The sequence below is a fragment of the Salvelinus fontinalis genome, chromosome 23 (assembly GCF_029448725.1).
Source record: "Salvelinus fontinalis isolate EN_2023a chromosome 23, ASM2944872v1, whole genome shotgun sequence".
Lineage (NCBI taxonomy): Eukaryota > Metazoa > Chordata > Actinopteri > Salmoniformes > Salmonidae > Salvelinus > Salvelinus fontinalis.
The window spans coordinates 23251658-23279323 of NC_074687.1; the positions used below are offsets into that span (position 1 = coordinate 23251658).

At 43.5% G+C, this 27666-nt stretch overlaps 1 protein-coding gene across 15 annotated transcripts in view; it reads right to left on the reverse strand.

Annotated features, from left to right (window-relative positions):
* The window catches only part of map2 (microtubule-associated protein 2), a 139803-nt gene that overhangs the window by 6574 nt on the left and 105563 nt on the right, over positions 1 to 27666 (reverse strand). For 11 of the 15 annotated variants that reach the window (XM_055878272.1, XM_055878270.1, XM_055878271.1 and 8 more), the window contains 11 exons: positions 24324 to 26957; positions 23795 to 24058; positions 23111 to 23254; positions 18736 to 18797; positions 16430 to 16504; positions 16092 to 16239; positions 15910 to 15966; positions 15146 to 15321; positions 13337 to 13483; positions 8598 to 8690; positions 4209 to 4290 (listed from right to left, as the gene is read on the reverse strand). In XM_055878272.1, the coding sequence (XP_055734247.1) occupies positions 4209 to 4290; positions 8598 to 8690; positions 13337 to 13483; positions 15146 to 15321; positions 15910 to 15966; positions 16092 to 16239; positions 16430 to 16504; positions 18736 to 18797; positions 23111 to 23254; positions 23795 to 24058; positions 24324 to 26957 (3882 nt within the window). The remainder of the gene's footprint in view (positions 1 to 4208; positions 4291 to 8597; positions 8691 to 13336; positions 13484 to 15145; positions 15322 to 15909; positions 15967 to 16091; positions 16240 to 16429; positions 16505 to 18735; positions 18798 to 23110; positions 23255 to 23794; positions 24059 to 24323; positions 26958 to 27666) is intronic. The other 4 variants (XM_055878277.1, XM_055878276.1, XM_055878282.1 and 1 more) reach the window with 2 other exon arrangements.

Here is a 27666-nt window from a genome sequence, read left to right on the forward strand (position 1 = left end):
ATCACTTGATAATGTAATTGAAAAGGTGCTTTGGAAATCAATCACTACCTCTATGGGTTAACTAGGACACAGGGAAATACAGACATTGTCATCCTACAAGACACATTGTATAGAGAAGACGGACCATTTGTTGCCCTCTAGGTTACAGAGAGCTGGTAGTCCCATCCACCAAACTACCAGGTGTAAAACAAATCAAATCAAATTGTATTAGTCACATGCGCCCGAATACAACAGATGTACCTTACAGTGAAATGTTTACCTACGAGCCCCTAATCAACAATGCAGTTAAAAAAAATATGAATAAGAAATAAAAGTAACAAGTAATTAAAGAGCAGCAGTTAAAAAAAATATGAATAAGAAATAAAAGTAACAAGTAATTAAAGAGCAGCAGTTAAAAAAAATAGCGAGACTATATACAGGGGGGTACCGGTACATAGTCAATGTGTGGGGGCACCAGTTAGTTGAGGTAATTGAGGTAATATGTACATGTAGGTAGAGTTATTAAAGTGACTATGCATAGATAACAACAGCGAGTAGCAGCGGTGTAAATAGTCTGGGTAGCCATTTGATTAGATGTTCAGGAGTCTTATGGCTTGGGGTAAAAGCTGTTTAGAAGCCTTTTGGACCTCGACTTGGCACTCCTGACTAGGGTGGTCTTTGACTAGTCTGACAAGTTTTAGGGCCTTCCTCTGACACCGCCTGGTATAGAGGTCCTGGATGGCAGGACTTTGCCCCAGTGACGTACTGGGAAGTATGCACTACCCTCTGTAGTGCACTACCCTTACCACCTGGGGGCGGCCTGTCAGGAAGTCAAGGATCGAGTTGCAGAGGGAGGTGTTTAGTCCCAGGGTCCTTAGCTTATTGATGAGCTTTGAGGGCACTATGGTGAGGGCACTATGACTACGCTAAACTGTAGTCAATGAATAGGATTCTCACATAGGTGTTCCTTTTGTCCAGGTGGGAAAGGGCAGTGTGGAGTGCAACAGAGATTGCATAATCTGTGGATCTGTTGGGTCGGTATGCAAATTGGAGTGGATCTAGGGTTTCTGGGATAATGGTGTTGATGTGAGCCATGACCAGCCTTTCAAAGCACTTCATGGCTACAGACGTAAATTATACAGGTTCTATTAGCTATGTAGACTATGACATTACTTTAGCATATATGGTGACAACGATGTAGGCTATGTGTAGCGGTTATGTAATGGTTTGGCTTGGAAAGGTTTTTTCGCATGGTCACATACAGCTGATGTGTTGTGCACTGAAGTCCACAAGCGAAGGGAAAAGGTGAGAGGAGGAAAGCGCATTGATGCAAGAAGGAATACAACATGGCTGCTAGGAAAGTGAACTGTGTTTACGTTTTATCAGGGGTGTATTTATTCTGCCTATTCTGTTGTAAAATGTTTCTTAAACAGAAGCAAACAGAACAAAACAGGGATAAACATAACATGATTTGTCACAAATAGAAACTCTCGTTTGCAAATGTTGGACTATGATTACACCCTAGATCAGCTAGATGCAGGCAAGAGTTTGCAAGGCGGTATTGAACGTGTCACTAACATTTTCCTCTCGGCCTGTGTACGTTGTAAACTTTCATTCATAGGCTAGGTTGTAGCAACCTCATGATGGGTTTAGGGAAAATGTGAGTATCATATAGTAGCTTAAACCTATCGATGTTACATTGAACTGGGTGAATGGAATATGAATGACAGTCATTCAATATGCTGTAATAGAAATAAGGCCATGCTCATGAGAAAAAAAGAATCGTCCTGCCTCATCTTAAACGGCATTGACCACCACTGATTCCCTCAGTGAAAACAATGTACTGAGCAAATGTCAAATTAGCTTTTTACCAAATGACTATATATGACAGACCACGTATTCACCACGCACACCCTAAATGACAAACAAACAAACCAAACCAAAACAAAGGCAAAATCTTCTCATGCTTTGTTGATTTCAAAAAAAGCTTATGACTCAATTTGGCATGAGGGTCTGCTAAACAAATTGATGGAAAGTGGTGTTGGGGGAATGACATACAACATTATAAAATCCATGTACACAAACAACAAGTGTGCTGTTAAAATAGGCGAAAAACACACATTTCTTTCCATAGAGCCCCGCCCTCTTTAACATATATATCAATTAATTTGCGAGGGCACTAGAACAGTCTGTAGCACACGGCTTCACCCTACTAGAATCTGAAGTCAAATGTCTACTGTTTGCTGATGATCTCATGCTTCTGTCCCCAAACAAGGAGGGCCCACAGAAGTACCTAGTACCTAGTCAGACCTGCGCCCTGACAGTAAATCTCAGTAAGACAAAAATAATGGTGTTCCAAAAAACGTAAAGTTACCAGGACAACAAATACAAATTCCACCTAGACACCGTTGCACTAGAGCACACAAAAAACTCTTCAACCTACATCGGTCTAAAAATCAGCACTACAGGTAACTTACACAAAGCTGTGAACGATCTGAGAGACAAGCCAAGAAGGGTCCTCGACGCCATCAAAAGGAACATAAAACTTGACATCCCAATCAGGATCTGGCAAAAATTATTGAATCAGTTAAAGAACTCACTGCCCTTTATGGTTGTGAGGGCTGTGGTTTGTTCACCAACCAAGAATTCACAAAATGGAACAAACACCAAATTGAGACATCCTCCGTGCACAACGTTAAACACCAAACAATGCCTGCAGAGTAGAATTAGGCCAATACTCGCTAATGATCAAAATCCAGAAAATATCTGTTAAATTCTACAACCACCTAAAAGGAAGCGATTCCCAAACCTTCCATAACAAAGCCTTCACTTAACCTAGAGAAGAGCAAGCGGGTCCTGGGGCTCTGTTCACAAACACAAACAGACCCTACAGAGTCCCAGGACAGCAACAGCAACACAATTAAACCCAACCAAATCATGAGAAAACAACAAGATAATTACTTGACACATTGGAAAGAATTTACCAAAAACTGAGCAAACTGGAATGCTATTTGGCCCTAAACAGAGAGTACACAGTGGGAGAATACCTGACCACTGTGACTAACCCAAAATGAAGAAAAGCTTTGACTATGTACAGACTCAGCGAGTATAGCCTTGCTATTGAGAGAGGCCGCTGTGGGCAGACATGGCTCTCAAGAAAAGACGGGCTATGTGCACACTGCCCACAAAATGAGGTGGAAACTGAGCTACACTTCCTAACCTCTTGCCAAATGTATGACCAAATGTCAGACATTCGGTGCATGTGACTAATAACATTTGATTTTGATTTGATCTATTGGGTGAAATACCAGCGTACCATCACAGCAGCAAGATTTGTAACCTGTTGCCACAAGAAAAGGGCAACCAGTGAAGAACAAACATGATTGTACATACAACCCATATATTTATTTTCCCTTTTGAACTTGAACTATTTTCACATCGTTATATCACTGTACACAGCCATAACATGACTTTTGAAATGTCTCTATTCCTTTGAAACCTTTGTGAGTGTAATGTTTACTTTATATTTTTTATTGTTTATTTCACTTTTGTTTATTATCTATTCCACTTGCTTTGGCAATGTAAACATATGTTTCCCATGCCAATAAAGCCCTTTGAATTGAATTGAATTGAGTGTGGCAGTGTGAATGTATTATATTGAACAGAAGCTGATCATCAGTATGACCACCAGATGGCGGTGTAGGACTCTGACGCAGCAGTCAGTCACCACTCTCAGAGCAGGGGGGATTTTTCCGCATCACAAACCACACGTGATTTACTTACTGTACGTACACATCCTAAATGGCACCATTTTCCTTATAGTGCACTAATTTTGACTACAGCCCATACCCATATGTCTCTGGTCAAAAGTAGTGCATTATATTGGTATTAGTGTGCCATTTGAGATGCATCCTATGATGCTCTATCACTCCTTTATCTACAGTAAGGTAAAAGTCGAATTCCTATACAAGCCCGACATGGTTTTAGTGCGTTGTAGATTGACTGTAGGTCCCCATATATCTCAACTGTCAGTGTGGGGTGACCCAGGTAGATAAGATCAATATTTTGTCCAACTTTATTGTCCAAGACAGAGAAATACGCCTTGGACATACCAGCACTGCTGCTCCCATATAAAATACACATCACATAATACACATCACATAAATAATCAACAGAAACACATCACATACACGTATAATACCGGTACACAGGTAGAGCAGGTTGTTTACCTGGCCGGTGGCGAATGTTGTCCAAGGATCCACACTTGGAGGTCACATGACTCAGGTCAATCTTCTTGGTCTGTATCTGCACCTGTAGAGGAACACCTGGTCAGAGGTACCTGGTTCTGGTGATCACCTGTTTACCCATTATCCTGGGAGGGATCAAGAGGCAACGACCTCGAAGAACTACAGTAACATCTCCTGTCTCTGATGAAAATGACTGGATCTACCCATCTATCTATCCAGTTGACTAGCTCTGTAATGTGTGATCTGTGATAGAATGATCTGATTGAAGTGGATTTGACAGGTGACATCAATAAGGGATTATAGCTTTCACCTGGATTCACCTGGTCAGTCTGAAAAGAGCAGGTGTTCTTACTGTTTGGTACACTCAGTGTATGTATTATTATCAACCCAAGTCAAGCACTGACTACTATCTGTTTGTAGTAAACGTCAGGTGCACATAAGGACAATTTACGACAACCCTCTCATTCTGTTATGAAGAGCTGTTGCCTTATGACAACCAACCCAACCACGGTTAGGAATGAAAAAGAGACGTTTTACTTCTGGCTTTATCTGTGAAAACTGAGGCTGAAAAGACAAAGTGCACATTCAGAATATTAGCCATAGATTATTAGCCAATAAAAATGCACATTTGGAATTAGCCACAGGCAAAGACACAGAAGAGGTTATGCAGCAACTATGCACATAAGTGATCTGAAGAGAGAGAGAAGGAAGGAAGGACACCAACATCCAACAGGCACAACAGATACCGTGTGAGTGAGTGAGTGAGTGAATGAGTGAGTGAGTGAGTGAATGAGAAAGCAAGCACAACAGAAGCATATGCATCTGTCAATAAAACAGTGACAAATCAGAAGGGGAAAATGAAGATGATTTAATAGAACATAACTACTGTGTGGCCTACCATCAATTTACCTGTTTTCTAATCTTGTACCGCCACGCATATAGGCTTGGGTTGCAATAGTATCTGATAGATACACGCTGTACTGGAACCTGACCATGCAGAATGCTAGTGAACGTATTGAGAAAGAAGGAGCTGTGGTTGGTGTTAGTGAAAACAATGGGTGTGAGTTGGCTGGCGTCTGCATAACTAATCTACCCATCAATCTTTTCATTTTCACATTGCTTACACTAGCTAGACCTTTCACCTCTAAGAACCAGAAATCCCAGCCGTAAAGGAGATAGGCTGGTCCAAGATCTGTTTGTGCTCTTTCCAACTCCATTGCTTTCACTGTCAAGCCAAACGGTGTGGCATGACAATTTCATAGAGGTGTCAATGCCAGTTGTCAATGCCAGGTAGAACCAGGTGAAAAGGTGAACACGGGTCACATCCCAAATGGCACCCTATTCCCTATATAGTGCCTTATGGGCCCCGGTCAAAAGTAGTGCACTAAATAGGGAATAGGTTGTGATTGTTTGAGATGCTGTACACAGTCCTGCATCTCCCTAGCACTCTAATGGGTGACTGTGTGAGAGAGATACCATAAAACGAGAGAGAGAGAGAGAAAAAGAAAGAGAGAGAGAAAGAGAGATAGAAAGGGGTACCATAACACAAAGAAAGAGAGGAGGTATGTGTGTAAGAGAGAGCATAGTACAACGAGAGAACAGGAATGTGTGTGTGTGTGTGTGTGTTGGGGGGGGGGGGGGGGGGGGCTTACTATCCACGTGGGTACTGGAAATCCCCAAAAGTCCCCACAAGGACAGTCAAACAAGAACAATTCTCTCTCGTGAGGACAATTTCCAGTTCCCCACGATGACAAAGGCTATCTTAGGCTTAGAGGTTAGGTTTAGGGTTAGGTTTACAATTAGGGTTAGGGTTAGGGTAAGGGTAAGGTTTAGGGGTTATGGAAAATAGGATTTTGAATGGGAATCAATTTTAGGTCCCCACGAGAATAGTAAAACATATGCTGTATGTGTTTGTGAGAGAGGGATGGATGGAGGAGAGACACCAGGTGTATTAGGAGTAAGAGACTCACGTTTCCTCCTCCTGCAGAGTACTGTCTCAAATTAGCTCTGATATAAGACACAGCCCCTCTTACTTCGACCATGGCTAGCATGGTCATTACATCTTTACAGTTAGAAAATATCAGCCAAGAGAGACCTGTTTGTCTCTCACTGACGGCCATGACACTTTGTGTTTGCTTTCTTTATGTAACCACGGTGACCTTTGAGCCTTGTGTCTACAGTTGAGCTAGTCTGATCCTCAGGGAAAGCTAGCTAGTGTAAACATACTGTAGATATGCAGTACAATGAATAGAATAGGACAAAAGCCCCTGAGAGCACAGCAATTGACTTAAATGGGGATGGAGCTGTTCTAGTGAATCTAATTCTATGAGCGTAATGTAACATCCCCTGACATGCTGTATGTACTGTATGCCTGTCAGCAGGGAGACAAGGTGCTGAATCTGCCACGATTACTCAGACTGTCTGTGCCAAACAGAGACTGTGCCTGCTCTGCAACCCAAATGGCACCATATTCCCTATATAGTACACTACTTTTGAACAGAGCCCTATGGGTCCTGATCAGATGTCTATTTAGGGAATAGGGTGATGTTTGGGATGCATCAAAAATGGCTGAGACACAGGATTTCTTTCTAAAACAGTCACACTTTTTGGGCCGGGCCTGCTATAGCTGTAAGGAGACAAAGCAAGTTTGATTGCGACACAAACATGAAATAGCAGGATTGGTCGGGCTGCGGAGTACAAAACATCTTAAGACATTTACAACATTTATAACATGTACCACGCTAGACATGCAGCGAGTGGGGAAAAGAACCAAATGGAAAGTCAGAGGCCAGCAGATTGTCAAGAGAGGAAGAAAAACAGTGAGCAGTGGATTGAAGCGGAGAGAAAGAAAGAAAGAAAAAGTTAGAGAGAGCAGAGGAAGAAGAGAGAGATAGGCAACGAGGTAATCTGGTTGGCGGTCACAGCTGGAGCTTCATAGAAAAACAGTAGAAAACATTTTTCCTCCTATTGTATTTCTCTCACCACAATTTGGATATATCCTCTCATGTTGTACTTCTCTATATACCACGTATGCTTATAACACACATCCGTATACATATGCATGTTCTCTACAGGCCTACGCCACCAATACTGTGAAGTTTTAATACTTCTCTAGGTTTGAATATTCCATATTGCGTTCCATCTCATAAAAGGTACAGTGAGGTACAAGTGATTGTTGGATTCTGAGCACAAGTAGGTGGACTGCATGGAAGATTGATGCACAAGTGTTGATGATACTGCATCAACACCCTCATTGTTGCATTGAATATATATATACATCCATCACTAGAGTGGGTATATATTACAAATGAATGACGAACAAGAAGTGGAGACTTCAGTTTTGATCATCAGATAAGATACTGAACCATACAGGGCAAAGTGCTCAGGAAAGGGATTCAGTGATTTATGTAGTTTGAGTCTTGTGCACATAACAATGGAACTGTACTCCCATGACAGTAGCTAGCTAGCTAGTAGTAGCTAGACAGGAGCTAGATAGATTTGTTTCTGGGTTCAGAGATAAATGGAACTGAGTCTACTGTTTGCTTTTCAAGGCAGAGACCAGGAGAGATCTTCACTCACAGTCAAATTGGAGAGTTCTCTAAACATGCCAAGGTGGGATTTGGTTCATCTCAGAGCTAACTGCATTGTAGATTTGGTTCTGGGTCTATAAAGTATTTTTTGTTGTCGGACCCCAGTAAGACTAGCTGTCTCTATTGGCGTTGGCTAATGGGCATCCTAATAAAAGTTCAAATCAATGTAGAGGACCGAGGAGCAGATTGAGCATGTAGGCAGACAGGCTGATCTAAGACTGTGGGCTGGGGTTGGAGAGACGGATAGGAGCAGGGGTGGTGGCAGGGTTTGAATTATACAATGACTTGATATTAGAATTTTCTTGATATTTAAATTGTTATGGGGAGGACCCTGAGTTATTAAGGGGCTGCCCAGTCTCCCCCACCCCCCTGTAATTGGAATACTGGCTGATGGTGGGGGTGCCCCTTGTACGAACGTGTGCTAGAGAGGGACACAGTCCACTCATCTCCCAATAGAGGGACAGAAAATGAGGCCTAGTACATACTCAGGTTGTACAACTGATGCACTAGGCAGTATGACACAATGGTTATGATATACAACACATTTTTTGAATGAGTTTTTACGCACAACAACGTTTGCATAACCGTTGTGTGGTAGTGTTGCAGATTTCTGGGAACTTTCCCCAAATTCCAGGGAAGTTTTGGAACGTTACCCGAATTTTGCAATTCTGACCAGGGGTGTCTCCATCAGTGCATCAGTTGTACAATCTGAGTTTGGACTAACTAGGCCAGAGAGAGGAGACGGGAGAGTGGGAACAGAACGGTAGGTACAGGTACATACATTGCCTCCACGAGGAGAATGCTTCATGTTATCCTTGGATCCACATTTTGACTGTACGTGACTGAAGTCCAGCTTCTTGTTTAAAATCTGAATCTAGAGGAAATACAGAGATATAATGTGGCTATTTAGGTGGGGATGACGATGGATGCTTAGTTATTCTATGTTATGGAAGAGATGTATAGGCACAACGTGAAGAGAACAGGTATGTATGAATGCAGGACAACTGTTCATGATGATCAGAGGAGTGCTGAATGGAGATTCAATAGAGGGTTACATGTTTTTTTGCAGGGATCATCAACTAGATTCAGACGCAAATTGACCACAAGAAGCCAAATGAGATACAGTATAATTAAAACATATACGATCACATACAGTATATCTATCCATATGCATGGGAATACTTTGGAACAGACTCTAAAAATGTAAATCAATTGGAGCTGATTTGCTGATGTTTTTACAGTATTTTATGCCCCCACCCCCCCAAAATAAATAAAATCCCCTGCGGTTGAAATTCGGCCAGCGGGCTGCCGGTTGGGGAACCCTGCATTATAGTGATGATATGTCAGTGGATACAGCATGTAGGTGGAGTTCATGACCCTTTCTATCATTCCATATAGGGGTGGTAGAATAGAGCATTAGCCCTTTGATACACAAACAAATGGAAAAGTACTCTGAAATGAACTCTGGGTCCAAGACGGACTTCAGTTCCTACCAAGATTTGACATGTGTTTGTATCTTGTGTGTGACAGAGTGTGTGAGGGGATAAGAGGGGGCTTGGTAGACGGAGGTACTGTATACCAGTGGGTCGTTGGCTGGCATGTGGGCCCATGTCACACTGTGTGCAGCAGACAGACATAAGATGAGAGAGACCAGGCGTAGGAGCGATCTCCATATCAAATCAAATCACATTTTATTTGTCACATGCGCCGAATACAACGAATACAACAACCTTACAGTGAAATGCTTCCTTACAAGCCCTTAACCAACAATGCAGTTTTAAAAATAAAATCATAAATAAAAGTAACAAATAACTAAAGAGCAGCGATAAAATAACAATGTGGAGACTATATACAGGGGGTACCGGTACAGAGGGAGTCACTGTACTGTATATGGGATACTGTAGGTCTGCTACTGGTACTGGCTTGATTGGAAGTACTGTATAGGTTCTGCTATGCTACATGACTGTATATGTATCAGGGTCTACTGAAGTATCCTGTAAGTGTACATCCCAAATGGCACTCTATACCCTATATAGTGCACTACGTTTGACCAGGGTCCATAGGGCTCCATATAGTGCATTACTTTGACCAGGGTCCAAAGTAGTGCACTACATAGGGAACAAGGTGCCATTTGGGACACAACCTAAGTGTGTAGACCAGTGATTGGCAACTTTGATGAGGGTGGGGGCCACAAAAAATCTGAACTCATCATGAGGGGCTGAAGTGGCTCGCGGGTCTGTGTATCCACATCCCATACCCATCCCTGGTGTAGACCTACACGGAAAGTGGGAACAGTGCCTACATGTGGTGGAGATAACTAGAGCCAGGATGAGGTGGCAGGTTGACAGACAGAAGCCATTGGTGCTCTCTAGAAGGTCTGAATCCCCATAACAACAGTCCTGTGAAAGGGGATGGAGTCCTGACAGAGTAAGGGGTCTCTGTAATGGATGATGAGAATGGTGACATAAACACTCTCCAAGGCCGAAGAGGTGGGAGACCTCGGGTGCGTCCAAAATGGAACCCTATTCCCTATATAGTGCACTACTTTTGACCCGGGCCCATAGCGCTCTGGTCAAAACTACTGCCCTACGTTTCCACAGAACATACTGAATAAAGATGGAAGGCTGCAGGATCCACAACCCTGAGAAAGGCTTATAAACTGTAGCTTAGTACTAAGAAAATACTTATACATTATAGCAGTGGTCACCAACCCGTTGATCGCTATCAACTGGTCGATCTCTATTGACTGGTCGATCTCCAAGATATTCCTAGTTGATCGCCAAACATTTCTGTAAAAAACCAAACGATAAAGCCTTGCATTCCTATTTTTGTCTCGTGCTGTTAGAGGTAGGTGCAACCAATTCAGCCTCCCTCGCTGGGTAGGCGAAGTGTTCCAATTTTGAACCATTACATGTGTCTGAAGGTACAAACTCTGCCTTCCCGGCGGGCCCTGATAGCAAATCAAGTGCACTATAGGCCTACCACTGGCCAATCAGATGGCTCAGATTACTGTGTCTGCAGTAACGTATCAGGCGCATAAGAAAGCTACAGCAAAGTTAATACACTGAGATTTCAAAACTTTTAAAACCATGACCAGAGAGAAACTGTCAACAAATGCAGCAAAGAGCTGCTGTTTTTATGAGTGAGTTCATGTTTAAGTTCTTAGTCAGCACTGTCAACACCTTTTATTCAACACTTTTTTAAACCATAAAATGAGCGTTCTTCCTACTTCCACTTGCGCTACAACCAGCAATGCAGCTGTAATGATAGGCTTGCATTATTATAATTAGCGGCTTGGGTCTTTTTTAATATTGAGGAATACTTTTTCTGTTAATAGGAGAAACAACATGAATTTGTGAATGAGGCAGAAATAATGCGGTGCGACTCGAGTTTTGTCATCAGCTGGAAGACGGTGTCCCTTTTTGGTCAGTGTCAGCGGAGGAAAGGGAGAGCGGAGGGGATGTTGAGAGCTGCTCTCTCCCTCCGTTGAGACTGACCTTAAAGCCCAGTAAAATAAAAAATAAAATAAATGTATGCTCACTCAGCTGTGCCTCACAAGTAATATAAAAACGGATCTATTATCGGTGTGATCATATTATAGTCTACCTCATATTTTGGCAGGGCGATTCAACCAAAGCCAATATGCGGTGATAATATATTGGGCCTATAGCCTACTGCATAAACCTCATTGCTACAGTACTGTTTTTAATAGGTTCATGTTGCATAGGCTTACATTTAAGTCATGTTAAAACAAATCTGAGCGGTAGATCTCGACTTGCATTTTGACTCAGAAAGTGATCTTGAAACAGAGAAGGTTGGTGACCACTGCACTATAGCCTCCTACTAAAGATGCACAATGTATGAGACATTCAGCAGCAATGGACACACAAAGACAACAGACTCCCCCATACAAGACGACACACTTGAGATAAGATGGAGAACACGTCAGCAGACAGGAGTAAGCCCACAGCCAGTGTTGGCGTTTAAAGATTTTCAAGTGCTGAAGGTAGACCAGTTTGTAGTAACATCTGAAAGACATTCGGCCTGTAAGAACCACACAGACAGAACATGAGGTGATCCCAGGTGAATGAAAGATAACCAGAAAGTTGTGTTGTCTGGTAAAATATATACAGACTTCTCTCTGTTACCTGGATAAGAATCAAAGTCAAACTAAAATAGTAGCCAACAGCAGTTCAGGCAACAAAGAAGGAAATCAAACTAAAGGGATTACCTTAATCCATCCTAGACAGGAATTCCTCTTAATTCAAAGCTTCATAGACAGTGAATGCTTAAGAAGAAATATTCTACCATAATTAATGACATTAAGACTAAGACATTATACTAAGACCAGAAACCCCCAACTCCTCCTCCTTCCCCATTCTACCTCTATTCCAGTAACTGTATGGTCAGTTTCAAAATGATTAATCAGCTTCTTGAACACTTTACTCACTTACGGGCACAAATAGAGGAGTTTCTAAGTGGCTGTCTAGGGTTGTGCTACTGAGACTCCTAACAGATTCATCATACCCCTGACAAAACACTCCAACAGTTTCCCAGCCATCGAGTCAAAAGAGCCGAAGCAAACCCCATTGCATCAAAGGGAGGACTAATATTTAACGCAGTTTAATGCAGAATCAGGCACAGACTGTGTCCAAAATGGCATCCTATTCCCTTTATTGCACTACTTTTGACCAGGGTCCATAAGCTCTGCTCAAACGTAGTGCAGTTTATAGGGAATAGAGTGTCCTTTTGGATGCAGACACTGAGAGGTTGGGAAATGGCAGCATAGCAGCCTTGACAACCCCGTGCCCAGACAGTCACCTCAGGTTGTTGTCACTTCCTGTTGGAACCTCTATCAGAGACACTTGCAGCCAGCCAGCCACCCAGGAGTTGAGTCTAGTTTGCCAGCGGTGGTGGGAAGACACTACCCAGGGGTGTAAGCCTTGTTTTGGCTGAGCCCGTATGGGAGGCAAGAGAGGTAGAGGTGTTCCAGAATATTCTCTAGCTTCGATGGTGAGCTACAGAGGGATATTACAGAGAAAATGCCACAAGCACTGATCCTCCAAGAAGATTCATACTGTGTAGGTCTTCCTTCATCACAACAATGTCCTTTTCCCATCTCGCCCATCTGAAAAGCTCAGCTGCTACTCCAAAATGAGGTGTTTTTCTCATTGCCCTCCTTTTAAAACCCAGCAAACAACGACCAGACAGACAGACTGAGGGAGGGATGACAGAGCTACAGTAACAATGGAGCGACAGACTATAAACGTGGAGAGGGACACAAAAGACAGGGAGAGGAAGGGACTGAGGAGGGTGGAACAGGGGATAAAAGCCTGGGAGGAAAGTCTGAAAAAAGGAACCAGCAGCTACAGCATTAGTCAAATACAAAACAAGACTGAGGTAGAAAGAGAGGCAGAAACAGAGCATAAAGAGGTAAAAAGAAGGGAAGATAAATAAGGGAAGGAAGAAAAGAGAGCGAGGGAGGAGGGGTATAGTAGAAACCCAGGGACGATCACTAACCTGTCCCCCCTTGGGCTGGTAATTGATGTTGTCTGTGGAGCCGATCTTAGACTTGACGTTCTTGAGGTCTGGCAGGGGCTGGTTGAGGACGCGGAGCTGTTTGGGGGTGGTGGCGGGGGACTTGGGAGGGGTGCGGAGCAGAGCCACCTTGAATAAATTAATTGCCAAAAGTTGAATTGATACCATGATATACTCAGGTTTCATTTGGAAAAAATATTATCTAATCTCAATATGATCTCCTGAATAAATAAAGGATAAATCCATAAAATACAATTATATACAGTGCATTCGGAAAGTATTCAGACCCCTTGACTCTTTCAACATTTAGCTACATTACAGCCTTATTCTAAAATGTATTAAATAAATGTTCCTCATCAATCTACACACAATACCCCATAATGACAAAGTGAAAACAGGTTTTTATACATTTTTGCAAATGTATTAAAAATATAAAACAGAAAAACCTTAATTTCAGTGGTATTCAGATCCTTTGCAATGAGACTCGAAATTGAGCTCAGGTGCATCCTGTTTCCTTTGATCATCCTTGAGATGTTTCTATAACTTGATTGGAGTGATTGGAGGTAAATTCAATTGATTGAACATTATTTGGAAAGACACACACCTGTCTACAGTTGACAGTGCATGTAAGAGCAAAAACCAATCCATGAGGTCAAAGGAATTGTCCGTAGACCACCGAGATAGGATTGTGTCAAGGCACAGATCTGGGGAAGGGTACCAGAAAATTCCTGAAGCATTAAAGGTCCCCAATAACACAGTGGCCTCAATCATTCTTAAATGAAGAAGTTTGGAACCACCAAGACTCGTCCTAGAGCTGGCCACCTGGCCAAACTAAGCAATCGGGGGAGAAGGGCCTTGGTCAGCGAGGTGACCAATAACTCGTTGGTCACTCTGACAGAGCTCCAGAGTTCCTCTGTGGAGATGGGAGAACCTTACAGAAGGACAAACATCTCTGCAGCACTCCACCAATCAAGCCTTAATAGTAGAGTGAACAGACGTCAGTAAAAGACACAACAGCCCACTTGGAGTTTGCCAAGAGGAAGCTCAAGGACTAGGGCCATGAGAAACAAGAAGCTCTAGTCAGATGAAACAAAGATTGAACTTTTTGGCCTGAATGCCAAGCGCCACGTCTGGAGGAAACCTGGCACCATCCCTACGGTGAAGCATGGTGATGGGATTATCATGCTGTGGGGATGTTTTTTCAGGAGTGGCTTCAGGACAAGTCTCTGAATGTCCTTGAATGGCCCAGCCAGAGCCCAGACTTGAACACGATCGAACATCTCTGGAGAAGCTGTGAAGCGACGCTCCCCATCCAACATGACAGAGCTTGAGAGGATCTGCAGAAGAAACTCCCCAAATACAGATGTGCAAAGCTTGTAGCGTCATACCCAAGAAGACTCAAGGCTGTAATCACTGCCAAAGGTGCTTAAACAATGTACTGAGTAAAGGGTCTGAATACTCATGTAAATGTGATATTTCCGTTTTTTTTATTTTATTTGATAAATTAGCAAATATTTCTACAAAACTTTTTTTGCTTGGTCATTATGGGGTGTTGTGTGTAAATTGATGAGGGGGGAAAACGATGTAATCAATTTTAGAATAAGGCTGTAATGTAACAAAATGTGTAAAAAGTCAAGGGGTCTGAATACTTTCTGAATGCACTGTATTCGTCTAATTGAAAACACATATAGAGTAGCTGCCTCAGCTGAGTACAGTATAACAGCATTGGTTCCTGGTCAAAAGTAGTGCACTACATAAGGAAAAGGGTGCCATTTGGGATGCACACTGTACCTTCTTCTCCTGCAGCAGGCTGAGTGAACGTGGTGTGCCGGGGGTGCGAGGGGTCCCGGGTGTGCGGCAGGAGTAGCTGTAGCTGGGAGGGGTTCCAGGGGTGATGGCTGTGGACCCTGGGGTGCGGGGTGTGGTGGGGCCGCTGCACAGCGAGCGGGAACGCATCGACTGTGTGCCTGGGTGTGGGGAGTTCATAGAAAGGTCATAGAGGTCATACAGAGAGGTTACACAAAGGTCAATCAGAGGTTGGGCATCTCTCACCATTACTCTAGCCTGGTCCCAGATCTATATGTGCAGTCTTGCCATTTTCTGTTGTCTATGGTCCATATGAGTTGGCAAGACAGAACAAACAGATCTGGTACCAGGCTAACATTACTCCAACAAAGTATTTAAGTTAGTAAGATGAAGAATGGCTCAAAACACACACAAACGGGATGAAACAGTGTAGTTACTAGAATGAAAGACGTAAATGATGCCCAAACTATAGGCTTGAACAACTTGATTACTAACTACTAAGGATGAGACAGAGATGGGATCTTGAACACACAGAGAGACGAACTGGGTCAGATCATGTGAGACAAGATGAGACAAGGTGAGACATTGCAGGACTAGGTGAGATACTGCAGGACTAGGTGAGATACTGCAGGACAAGGTGAGACTGGATGACAAGGTGAGACTGGATGAGAATGGAAGTGAATCCAGTTGAAACGGGGGACAGTGTGAGACATGGATGAGACTGGATGGGATTGAGAGTTCCTCTCTACCTGTCCAACTAGGGGCGCGTCCTGTCCTATGCTCCGCCCTGACCTCTGTACGGAACGCTAGAGGAGAGCAGGAGCGGAAGAGGATTAAACAAAGGAGAGAGATAGAGCGAGAGAAAGATCAAGAGAAAAATCAAGAGCGAGAGAGACAGGCAGAAAGAGAGAAACCAGGAGAAGGGACTTACACGTAGGTCTGCGGGGTGCGGTGGAGCCGGAGCTGGTGATTGAGGTGGAGCTCTCCTCCTGGTCGTGTGGGTGGTGGTGGGTACGCCGGCTCAGGATAGAGGCAGGCCGCGGCAGGGATGACCTCTTTGGGCTCTGAGAACCACCATCCTGTCACATACAAACACACGCACACACACAGGAAGGCAAACAGGCACAGAAACACACATAGAATCACACATTTAGCTTAGTACTGTAGTTACAGAAGTGCACAAGTCAGAAAATGCCCCAGCTTTAGCCTGGGTATTAATTTACAGATGTGAGATCAGTTGATCAGTTCAGGGCCATATGCTAACCTTACCACGTCTATCAGTCTGTGTAGTGTTGGGGAGTCACGAGGCCCGCAGGAGGAGGGACGGGGCCTATCAAGCTCCACCTCCACCAGGAAGTTATTTTTATTGTGGGAGGAGAAAGAGGAGATAAGGCGAGGGGGCAGGAGGGTGGCCACTCGCAATTTACAGGTGGGGATCTTTGTCAGTGGTGGCGACTAAGTTACAGACAGACATATGGGGGAGAGATGGGGGATATAGGGGTGAGAGATGGGAGAGATACAGGAGAGAGATGGGTGAAAGATGGGGGAGATACGGGTGACAAATGGGTGAGAGACAAGGGAGAGATGGGGGAGAAGATGGGGGAGATATGGGGGAGAGATGGAGGAGATACGGGTGAGAGATGGGAGAGATACAGGTGAGAGATGGGGCAGATAAGGGGGGAGATACGGGTGAGAGATGGGTGAGATATGAGTTAGAGATGGGGGAGAGATGGGTAGATACGGATGAGAGATGGGGGAGAGATACGGGGGAGATACGGGTGAGAGATGGAGGAGAGATGGAGGAGTGATGAGGAGATATGGGTGAGAGATGGGGGAGAGATGGGGAAGATACAGGTGACAAATGGGGGAGAGATGGGGGAGATACGGGTGAGAGACGGGGGAGAGATGGGGGAGATACGGGGAAAGATGGATTAGAGATGAGTGAGAGATGGGTGAGAAACAGACAGTGCAAACCAAACCACAAGTAAACAAGGATAAAAACAATGACAGTGGAACCAAAGATGACTGTACTGAACATAATTTCCTCGGCAATTGTGCACACAGATATATACAGTATATATCTGAGAGGTGCAGTTAACTCTAATGAACTTATCCTCGGCAGCAGAGCTAACTCTGGGTCTTCCTTTCCTGTGGCGGTTGTCATGAGAGCCAGTTTCATCATAGCGCGTGATGATTTTTGTGAATGCACTTCAAGAAACGTTCAAACTTCTTGAAATCTTCCATATTGACTGACCTTCATGTCTTAAAGTAATGATGGACTGTCACTTCTCTTTGTTAATTTGAGATGTTCTTGCCATAATATGGACTTGGCCTTTACCAAATAGGGCTATCTTCTGTATACCACCCCTACCTTGTCACACAACTGATTGGCTCAAATGCGAAAGAAATCCCACAAATTAACTTTTAACTAGTCACACCTATTAATTGAAATGCATTCCAGGTGACTACCTCAATGAAGCTGGTTGAGAGAATGCCAAGAGTGTGCAAAGATGTCATCAAGGCAAAGGGTGGCTACTTCGAAGAATCTCAATTATAAAATATTTGTTTTACACTTTTTTGGTTACTACACGATTCCATATGTGTTATTTCATGGTTTGATTGTCTTCACTATTATTCTACAATGCAGAAAATAGTACAAATAAAGAAAAACCCTGGAATGAGTAGGTAAGTGCAAACTTTTGACTGGTACTGTTTAAATATAGCCAATTGTCTTTGGGTTCTGGTTCCATAATATAATCACAGAATACAGTGTGCATGCATATGTATGTGTGTGTGTGTCTGTGTGTTGTTAGCTAGTGTGGGCAGAGAATCCCAGGCCGCACTATACAGAGCAGAACTGAACAGTCCTGGGAGATGTGGCATTTAAAGCGCTGTGCTAGGCTATGCTGTCTTTATTATTCTAAAAGAATGACTGTTATTATGTGGAGGAGTGACTGACAGTCACGACCACAGATAATGAAGGATAATTACGGCCCAAATGCATCCCAAATGGCACCCTATTCTCTATATAGTGCACTACCTTAGACCATCACTGAATGATGATTACATCTCGGAGGGAAGAGAACAGAAACACTTCTATGTTTATCTGGCCTGGATGTTTAGTCCACTGTGACATAACCATCAGGGTGGATGGACATGCAGCTAAACAGGCAAAAGGGGATTCATTAAAAGGGGGACAGGAGAGAGAAAGGATTTATGTTAGTTGATGTTAAGGGATTTTTTGCATAGAGGGATAAAACTGTGAGTTGATATGGACAGAAAAATTTGGTTCAGGCAGGGAAGCAGGTTTAAGCTGGTAAGAGGGACTTATTTCTGACACTGTATCCAGAGTGTGTTTTTTGGTGTGCTCGGTAGGTAGGAAACAGAGGGGCAACGAGGAGATAGCCTACTACCTGAACTTGACCAATACTACAAAATCAACTTGTTTACCATTTCAAAAAGTTTTGCTACAGTGTGTCCTAGTGAACATGACCATGCACAGGTGACTTGTATTCTGTCATGTAAATGGAAATTAAGTTATTGTATCGCATTGTGACGCAGTGTGTCGTACTTACTGAGGCTCTGTCCCCAGACTGTCTAGCAACACTGAGGGGCCGACGACCCTCTGGTACACCCACTGAAAGGAAGAGGAGTGAGGAGGAGAAGAAGAGGAGAGACAGAGAGAATGAGAGAAGGAGAGAGAGAGGGAGAAATAGAAAAGGGAAGGAGAGAGGAGGAGAGGACAATAGTGAGGAAGAGAGGAAGAGAGAGAAAGAGATGAGGAGAAAGGAGAGCGAGAGAGATAGACAGAGTGTATAGTTAGACGTGATTTAAACATTAGGACAGATTGACAGAAACACAAAAATGCTCTCCCACACACACAACAGCTGTGGCTGAAGCACGCCACCCACTCTACAGTCTACCAGCACAGTCTAACTGACAAGTATTGGGCTAACAGTTACCCCTCTTCTGTAAACAACTGCAGCTAACTTTGTGAGAGTAAATCTAGCCCTAACTGGGTTATAGTATTGTATAATTATATGGTATTACTGTATACTATGAGGGAATTGGCTGATATCCTATTTGAGCTGCTAGAGAAAAGCTCTGTTGTCCAATGCTTTAGCAGGAAATCATACAGAATATAGGATTTTGGATTACATACAGTAAGTGCATCCGTCCATCCCACCCCCTGAACAATTTAATTGGGGCAATGCAGCAATTTAGAGGGTTTACATTGAACATAATCTATTTATCATACACAGTTACTAGAGAGCTTCTGGAGGAAATGGCAAAGAAAACCACAAAATCAAAAAAAGTACACAAGTACGATTATTTATTATACAGTACCAGTCAAAAGTTTGGACACACCTACTCGTTCCTGGGTTTTTCTTAATTTTTCATTATTTTCCACATTGTAGAATAATAGTGAAGACGTCAACACTATGAAATAACACATATGGAATTATGTTGTAATCAAAAAAGTGTTAAATAAATCAAAATATATCTTATATTTGAGATTATTCAAAGTAGCCACCCTTTGCCTTGATGACAACTTTTCACACTCTTGGCATTCTCTCAACCAGCTTCATAAGGTAGTCACCTGGAATGCATTTCATTTAACAGGTGTGCCTTGTTAAAAGTTAATTTGTGGAATTTCTTTCCTTAACGCATTTGAGCCAATCAGTTGTGTTGTGTCAAGGTAGGGGTGGTATACAGAAGATAGCCCTATTTGGTAAAGACCAGGTCCATAATATGGCAAGAACAACTCAAATAAGCAAAGAGAAATGACAGTCCATCATTACTTTAAGACATGAAGGTCAGTCAATCCAGAAAATGTCAAGAACATTTTAAGTTTCCTGAAGTGCAGTCGCAAAAATCATCAAGCGCTATGATGAAACTGGCTTTCATGACGACCGCCACAGGAAAGGAAGGACCAGAGTTAGCTCTGCTGCCGAGGACAAGTTCATTAGAGTTAACTGCAATTCAGATTCAAGCCCAAATAAATGATTCACAGAGTCAAGTAACAGGAGAGGAGAGTGACGGAGTGCTGCTTCAGATGACCTGGCCTCCACAATCACCCGACCTCAACCTAGCTGAGATGGTTTTGTATGAGTTGGACCGCAGAGTGAAGGTAAACAGCCAACAAGTCCTCAGCATACGTTGGAACTCCTTCAAGACTGTTGGAAAAGCATTCCTCATGAAGCTGGTTGAGAGAATGCAAAGAGTGTGCAAAGCTGTCATCAGCAAAGGGTGGCTACGTTGAAGAATCTCAAATATATTTTTATTTGTTTATCACTTTGTTGGTTACTACATGATTCCATATGTGTTATTTCATAGTTTTGATGTCTTCACTATTATTCTACAATGTAGAAAATAGGAAAGAAAAGAAAAACCCTTGAATGAGTACGTATGTCCAAACTTTTGACTGGTACTGTATATCTACAGAGCATTCGGAAAGTATTCAGACCCCTTGACATTTTCCTTTCTTTTTTTTTTTTACATTAGTCTTATTCTAAAATGTATTTTTTATTAAATCTCATCAATCTACACACAATACCCAATAATGACAAAGCTAAAACAGTTTTTTAGATTTTTCAGACCCTATGCTATGAGAATCGAAACTGAGCTCAGGTGCATCCTGTTTCCATTGATCGTCCTTGAGATGTTTCTATATGTTTCTATAGATTGGAGTCCACTTGTGGTAAATGTAATTAATTTGACATGATTTGGAAAGGCACACACCTGTCTATATAAGGTCCCACGGTTGACAGTACATGTCAGAGCAAAAACCAAGCCATGAGGTCAAAGGAATTTTCCATAGAGCTCTGAGACAGGATTGTGTCGAGGCACAGATCTGGGGAAGGGTAAAAAAATAAAAATAAATGTCTGCAGCATTGAATGTCCCAGAGAACACAGTGGCCTCCATCATTCTTAAATAGAAGAAGTTTGGAACAACCAAGACTCTTCCTAGAGCTGTCCGCCCTGGTCAAACTAAGCAATCAGGGGAGAAGGGCCTTGGTCAGGGAGGTGACCAAGAACCCTCTGACAGGGCTACAGAGTTCCTCTGTGGAGATGGGAGAACCTTCCAGAAGGACAACCATCTCTGCAGTACTCCGCCAATCAGGACTTTATGGTAGAGTGGCCAGATGGAAGCCACTCCTCAGTAAAAGGCACAGTTTGCCAATAGTTACCTAAAGGACTTAGACCATGAGAAACAAGATTCTCCGGCCTGATGAAATCCAGATTGAACTCTTTGGCCTGAATGCCAAACATCACATCTGGAGGAAACCTGTCACCATCCCTACAGTGAAGTATGGTGGTGGCAGCGTCCTGCTGTGGGGATGGTTTTCAGCAGCAGGGACTGGGAGACAAGTCAGGGTCGAGGAAAAGATGAACGGAGCAAACTACAGAGAGATCCTTGAAGAAAACCTGCTCCAGAGTGCTCAGGACCTGACTGGGGCTAAGGTTCACCTTCCAACAGGACAACAACCCTAAGCACACAGCCAAAACAATGCAGGAGTGGATTTGGGACAAGTTTCTGAATGTCCTTGAGTGGCCTTGAACCCGATCAAACATCTCTGGAGAGACCTGAAAAGAGCTGTGCAGCAACGCTCCCCATACAACCTAAAGGAGCTTGAGAGGATCTGCAGAGAAGAATGGGAGAAACTACCTAAAAACAGCTTGTAGCTCATACCCAATAAGTCGTGCTGCTGTAATCACTGCAAGGTGCTTCAACAAAGCACTGAGTAAAGGGAATACCTATATAAATGTGATATTTCAGTTGTTGTTTTTTTACAAACATTTCTAAAAACCTGTTTTTGCTTTGTCATTATGTTGTAATGTGTGTAGATTGATGAGGGGAAAAAAAACTATTTAATCCATTTTAGAATAAGGTTTTAACAAAATGTGGGGAAAAAATCAAGGGGTCTGAATACTTTCCGAATGCACTGTATATTGTGGAAACTCACTCTGTCAGGTGAGGTAAACCAGTACCTGTCTCCTTACAGCAAGCGGAGCCAAACTACCAGTTGCTTGGCAACCTCTACTTCCTGAATGACACTCTATTCCATTTATAGCGCATTACTTTTAACCAGACTCCTATGGGTCCTGGTTAAAAGTAGTGCACTACATAGGGAATCGGGTGCAATTTGGGACCAATATCATGCTCTGGGGAAATGCAGTGAAAACCTACTAATTGCACTGTAGTTCTTTCACAACTGTAGTTCTTTCAAAGCAAACAACCAAAAATTATACAGGTTAAAGAGACACAGATTGAGTTAATAAGTGAGATGGTGAGAGATGGACAACTGGTGTTATATACAGAGAAAATAAAAAGTATTGCATATTGCAGGTACACATAACAATGAAGCAGTATCATTGACCAAACCATCTCAAACAAAAAATAAACCAAGAATGAACATAACATGGAAGCTGAGGAGAACAAAAAAAATATAAAATACAAATACAAATAATAAAATAAATGTACAAAGTTGAGCTGTTCACAACAAGCCAACAACAAAGTCAAATAAAAAAATGTAGAGAAAATTTGTTTTTATTCTAATAAAATTCAGACACTGAACATGACAAACAAATGCAACAGAATAAAAATGGATAGATTAACAAAATAATTGATCAAATTGAACAAAAATAGAAGTTAAAAATTACTGTAATGATGAGTTAACTGTAAAGCACTTTGTGATTCTGCTGATGTAAAAAGGGCATTATAAATACATTTGACTGATTGACGAGATGTGAATGTTGATATTTGCAGGCTCATTGCAGATTTCTAGCCTTCCTGGCCCCGGCCAGCAGTTTTGTGTTCCAAATGGCACCCTATTTCCTATTTAGCGCACTACTTTTGACCAGAGCACATTGGGCCCTGGTCAACATTAGTGTGGTATATAGAGAATAGAGTTCCATTTTGGACGCAGCCCAGGAATGATTGGTCACCTGTAGGTTTCCTCCTAGCACAGGGGTGGGCCTGGGCAGGACGCGAGTGTCGGACCGCAGTAGACTTTAACACACTCTTCCGAGACGGAGAGGAGCGCATCTGAGTCTCAGCTTTCTTGGTCAGCTCAGTCTTCTTAATCACGGCTAGCAGAAGAGGGAGAGACATAGTTAAAGAGAGAAAGGGAAAGACAAACAAGTAACATAAGAAGAAAGAGAAGGAAGAGGGAGAGATAGTCAAAGAGAGAAAAGGAAGGAAAGGATAGTGTGACACGGAGGTTTGGTAGGACAGAACCACTCACCTGATTCCCAGTTAACACTCACTTGAAATCTTAAAGGCTTTTAAAGATGATTATCTTTGACAATTATAATGAAAGAGAATAACAAAATTTGTCAATTAATACTATATAACTACAAAGAACTATATAGAAATTAAAAGTGTTGTTGGTTTCCAAGACACATATCCAGCTTAGTCCTGGACTAAAACGTTATTTCAAAGAAGGTTCTACACTGAAGTGTCCGGGAAACTGGCCCTCTAGAGTAACACACTGAGCAGAGATCTACACCAAATAAAATCAAACAGAATTAAATAAGCTGTCAATAATAATGAATAACTAAAAATATATTTTTTAAATATTTAAAAAGCAGAGTAACAAACTAATTTGGAGAGATATTGTAGTTCTAAACCTTTCTTCTTCTTGACGTCCTCCCTGGGGATATAGACCGGCTGCTTGTGAATGGGTTTACGTTCTGGTGTGGAGACGTGCCCCTCGCGCCCTTTCACCCGTCCCCCTTTAGCCTTGGGATTCACCGGCTGCTTCTCCTGCTTCTCCTGCTTCTGGGGAGTCTTCTCCTTCTTGACTGGTGGGGCTGGGACCCGGTCGGCTCTCAGGGGCTCGATCTGCTCTGTAGCCATGCTCTTGTCATCATCCACATCTACAGTGCAGAGATCTAGGTATAAAATAGACATGATAAGATCATCATGCAGTAGTACTACGGACACAACACAATACATGGGAACAACACTCATAAATTGGGTAAAACAGTGTTATCGTAACTTTATGATGATAAAATAAAAGGCTGTAATAAACATGAATATGCATATGTACTATTTCATTTTCTAACCTCTGATTATATAATTCCTAGTGGTCACTGAAACATAATTTATCTGTCATTGAAACCTATATTATGGGATGATAACAGAGAGAAATCTCACCTTGAGTGTCGACCCAAGAGCTGTCTAGGATTGAGTCGTCCATGGTGGTCTCATCTCTGTCGTAGCTCTCTGTCTGTCCCTCGGTCTCTGTCTGCACCTCCTTCTCTGGTGAGGCCTGCACCTCCTTCTCACGGACCTCCTCTGAGACATCCCCCACCTCCTCAAGACTAGCTGCCTCCATGATCTCCACCTCCTGGGACTCCTCCTCCTCCTCCTCCTCTCCCTCATGCTCGTGGAGAGCCTGTGGTGTCTCAGGCTCAGGCGGAGCAGAGAAACGCACGCTGTGTCCTGGCTCCTCGCCCTCGTCGATGGTCTGGACTACAATGATAAAGTCATCTTCCACAGTCACCACTGACTCTATGGCAGCTCTGGGTTCTGGAACGTCATCCACCGCTGCTCCTGCCCCTGCCCCTGACAGAACTTCACCATCTTCCTCTTCTTCTTCTTCCTCCTTGTCTTTCATTATATCCTTCTCAACCTTCTCTTCTTTCTCTCCAGGCTTTGTTGGTTTTATCTCTATCATGATTTCCTCCTGTTCCACCTCCTGCTCTATATCCTCCTCCTCCTCCTCCCCCTCTTCCTTTTTCTTTTCTTCTTTGTTCTTCTCTTTGACCTCTACAACCTGCTCCTGCTCCTTCTTCAGCTTCTCTTCGCTAACTTTCCCCTTCTCTTCTTCTGTGGTGCTCACATCACCACCTGACACAGACGGAGATGTCGCCATGACGTCAACCTTCGGAGGCGTTGTCTGACCTCCCGTCTGTTTAGGTTTCTCGGTGTCCGTAACTGGAACCTTCTCTTCTTCTGTGGTGCTCTCCACGGAGGAGGCCGGGGAGGGCCTCGCGGGCCTGCTGATCCGGTCCTTGGCAACCCCAGTCAGTTGGTAGACGTCTTCGGCATCCACCTCCTCGTATGCCTCCTGGTGCACCAAGAACTTTTCCGTCACCTTCTCCCTTAACTCCTGCAGCTCTCGCTCCTCCTCCATGCTCAGGGGCCTGTCCTCCATCTCCAGCCGGCGGATCTGCCTCTCGTAGGCAGCCATCTCAGCATCTGTCTCTGGTCCCTCGTTCCCTGCCTTTCCCTCCTCATCCAGGGTGACCATCACTGTAGGAGTCACAAAGGACTCTGCTGACTTCAGAGCTGAAGCCGGTTTGTCGTTTTGGTCCTCCATGGCAGATTTTTCATGGCTGATCTCTTTGTTGTCTTTTTCCTCTGAAGCAGAAGCTTTCCGTCCCACTTGTTTAGCTTCTTCCTTTTCTTTGGAACCGTCACACACAGTTAACTGATTTGTCTTCTCGTCTTCGGCTAGTTTGTCTCTAGCTTCGATCTTCAGTTTTTCCTCTGCCATCTTTTCCTCCAGAGCCATAGGGGTGAAGCGCTGGGGCGGGGAGTCAATTGGACTATGGAGGTCAGCAGGGGAAGGCATGGGCCCTGAGTACTCACTGAACACACAGTAACCCAACTCCTCCAGCTGGCTCTCACTCTTGGCAAGACTCTGGCTCTGATTCTGGTCCCCCAGGACCAGGTTGGCCAGGGAGTCGCTCCCAATGCCTTGGGCGTCTGCAGGAACAGACTTCCTCCTCATGGTCTCTGGGTCATTGTTCTCAGAAGTTAGTCTAGACCTGGTGCCTGCCAGGTCCAGCATCTCAGGTAGGTCAGGAGCCATAACTGTCCCATTTTTGTAGTAGTATTTGGGTGGAAAGGGAGACTCTGGGGACTCTGACCCCTGGGGGCTGGTCTTTTCGCCGGGGATCTCTCCTGTGTTGTGGGGAGGAGACGAGGAGTCAGACGTGACTGAGGCGGCCGTCTCCAGGATCAGGGGAGGGAAAGGCGGGGGCACCTTCTCCGCAGACAGGGTGGTAACTGGGAGATAGTTGACAGACTCATCCAGACTGCCACTGGTAAAAGACATGATGTCCGTGGCCAATGGAGAGAAGTTCCTAGGTAGGCCCTGGCCGCTGGGATCCATCGATCCAATCGTAATGTTGAGAGAGTAGCTTCTCTGATCCAGGGCCAACTTCCCGGGGGAAAGCCTACATTCGTTACTCCTGTCCAGGGCCGGTAAGGTATCCTTTTGATATCCCATCGGCTTCTTCTCCACTGACTGTGTTTGTGCCAACATGCTGTAGTTGATCTCAGGGGGTGACGGAACTGTTGGGGAGCTTCTCTCTAAGCTCGTCTCTTGACCTGCGGTGCTCAGTTCATAATAACCTTCTGCTTGAGCCCCCTTGGATCCCTCATCTGCCTTCAGGGCCAAAGTCTCGAAATAAGACGACATGCCAGATTTGTCTTTGTTAGAGTCAGAGGAGACACCTTGATCTTTGTCTCCAGCTGTAGTGAATCCAGACCCTGCAACCGTTGTGAGGTTACTGGACTCAAGAACTTCCACAGACGGCTGCTTCTCTGAGACTGTTGTAGGTTCATCCGGTATAGACATTTTGGTAGGCTCTTTGGCTTGGCTCTGGCTGTTAGAAAGGAAAGCTGACGGAGAAGGGGATGGAGAAGCCATTTCTATTTTGGGGTACCGGGGGGGTGCTGCGTGGTCCCCGCTGGAGAAAGCTGGACACTCTGGTTCAGTGAAGTCTGGGCTGAGGCATCCACTCTCACTGCCTGGTTTCTCCATGTCCATCTTTAAGTCTGTAAGTTAAATCTTTAGTACTTTGTTTGGTTTTGCTTCAACATTCAACTATTAATTGTAGGCTACTTTGTTTAAGGACAGCCATTTTAAATAGGGCCAGCCATACTATCACAGACACAGGCAAAGCTCTGCTTATTGTTGCACAGTACAGAGGGCATCGCACGCACATCACTGAGGAGGCGGGACAGGAGCATGAGCCGGAACCCACTCTCATATGGACGGAACAGAGGCATGGAACGTGATGGAACGTGATGGAACCGGAATGACGGAATTGGAATGCGCAGGCAGCCATACTGTTGATGGATGAGAAGAACCAAGCAATGAGGTACGACTTGACAATCTAATAGAGGTCAAATAATAGCCTTTCTGTCATTCTGTCAATTCTTAGTGAGAAATCATAATGATTTGCATTTAGCTAAATAATTACTTTACACCATGATTTGTCAGTGTGTGTAGAATAATTTGATGTTTGATGAATTAACATCGAGTACATATTTAACTATTAACTTTGAGGACGATATACAATAACGGATCATCAAATTTAGCTAGTATAAGTATATTTTTATTACAAGTTGTTAGTATAAAATTCTTAAGTTCAACTAAGAAATAAACATTTGAACAACAGGAAAAATGACAGAATAACACAATATCGAACAGATGAAAACCAGTGAAATGGCACAAATGAATACAATGACAAAATAATGAGAA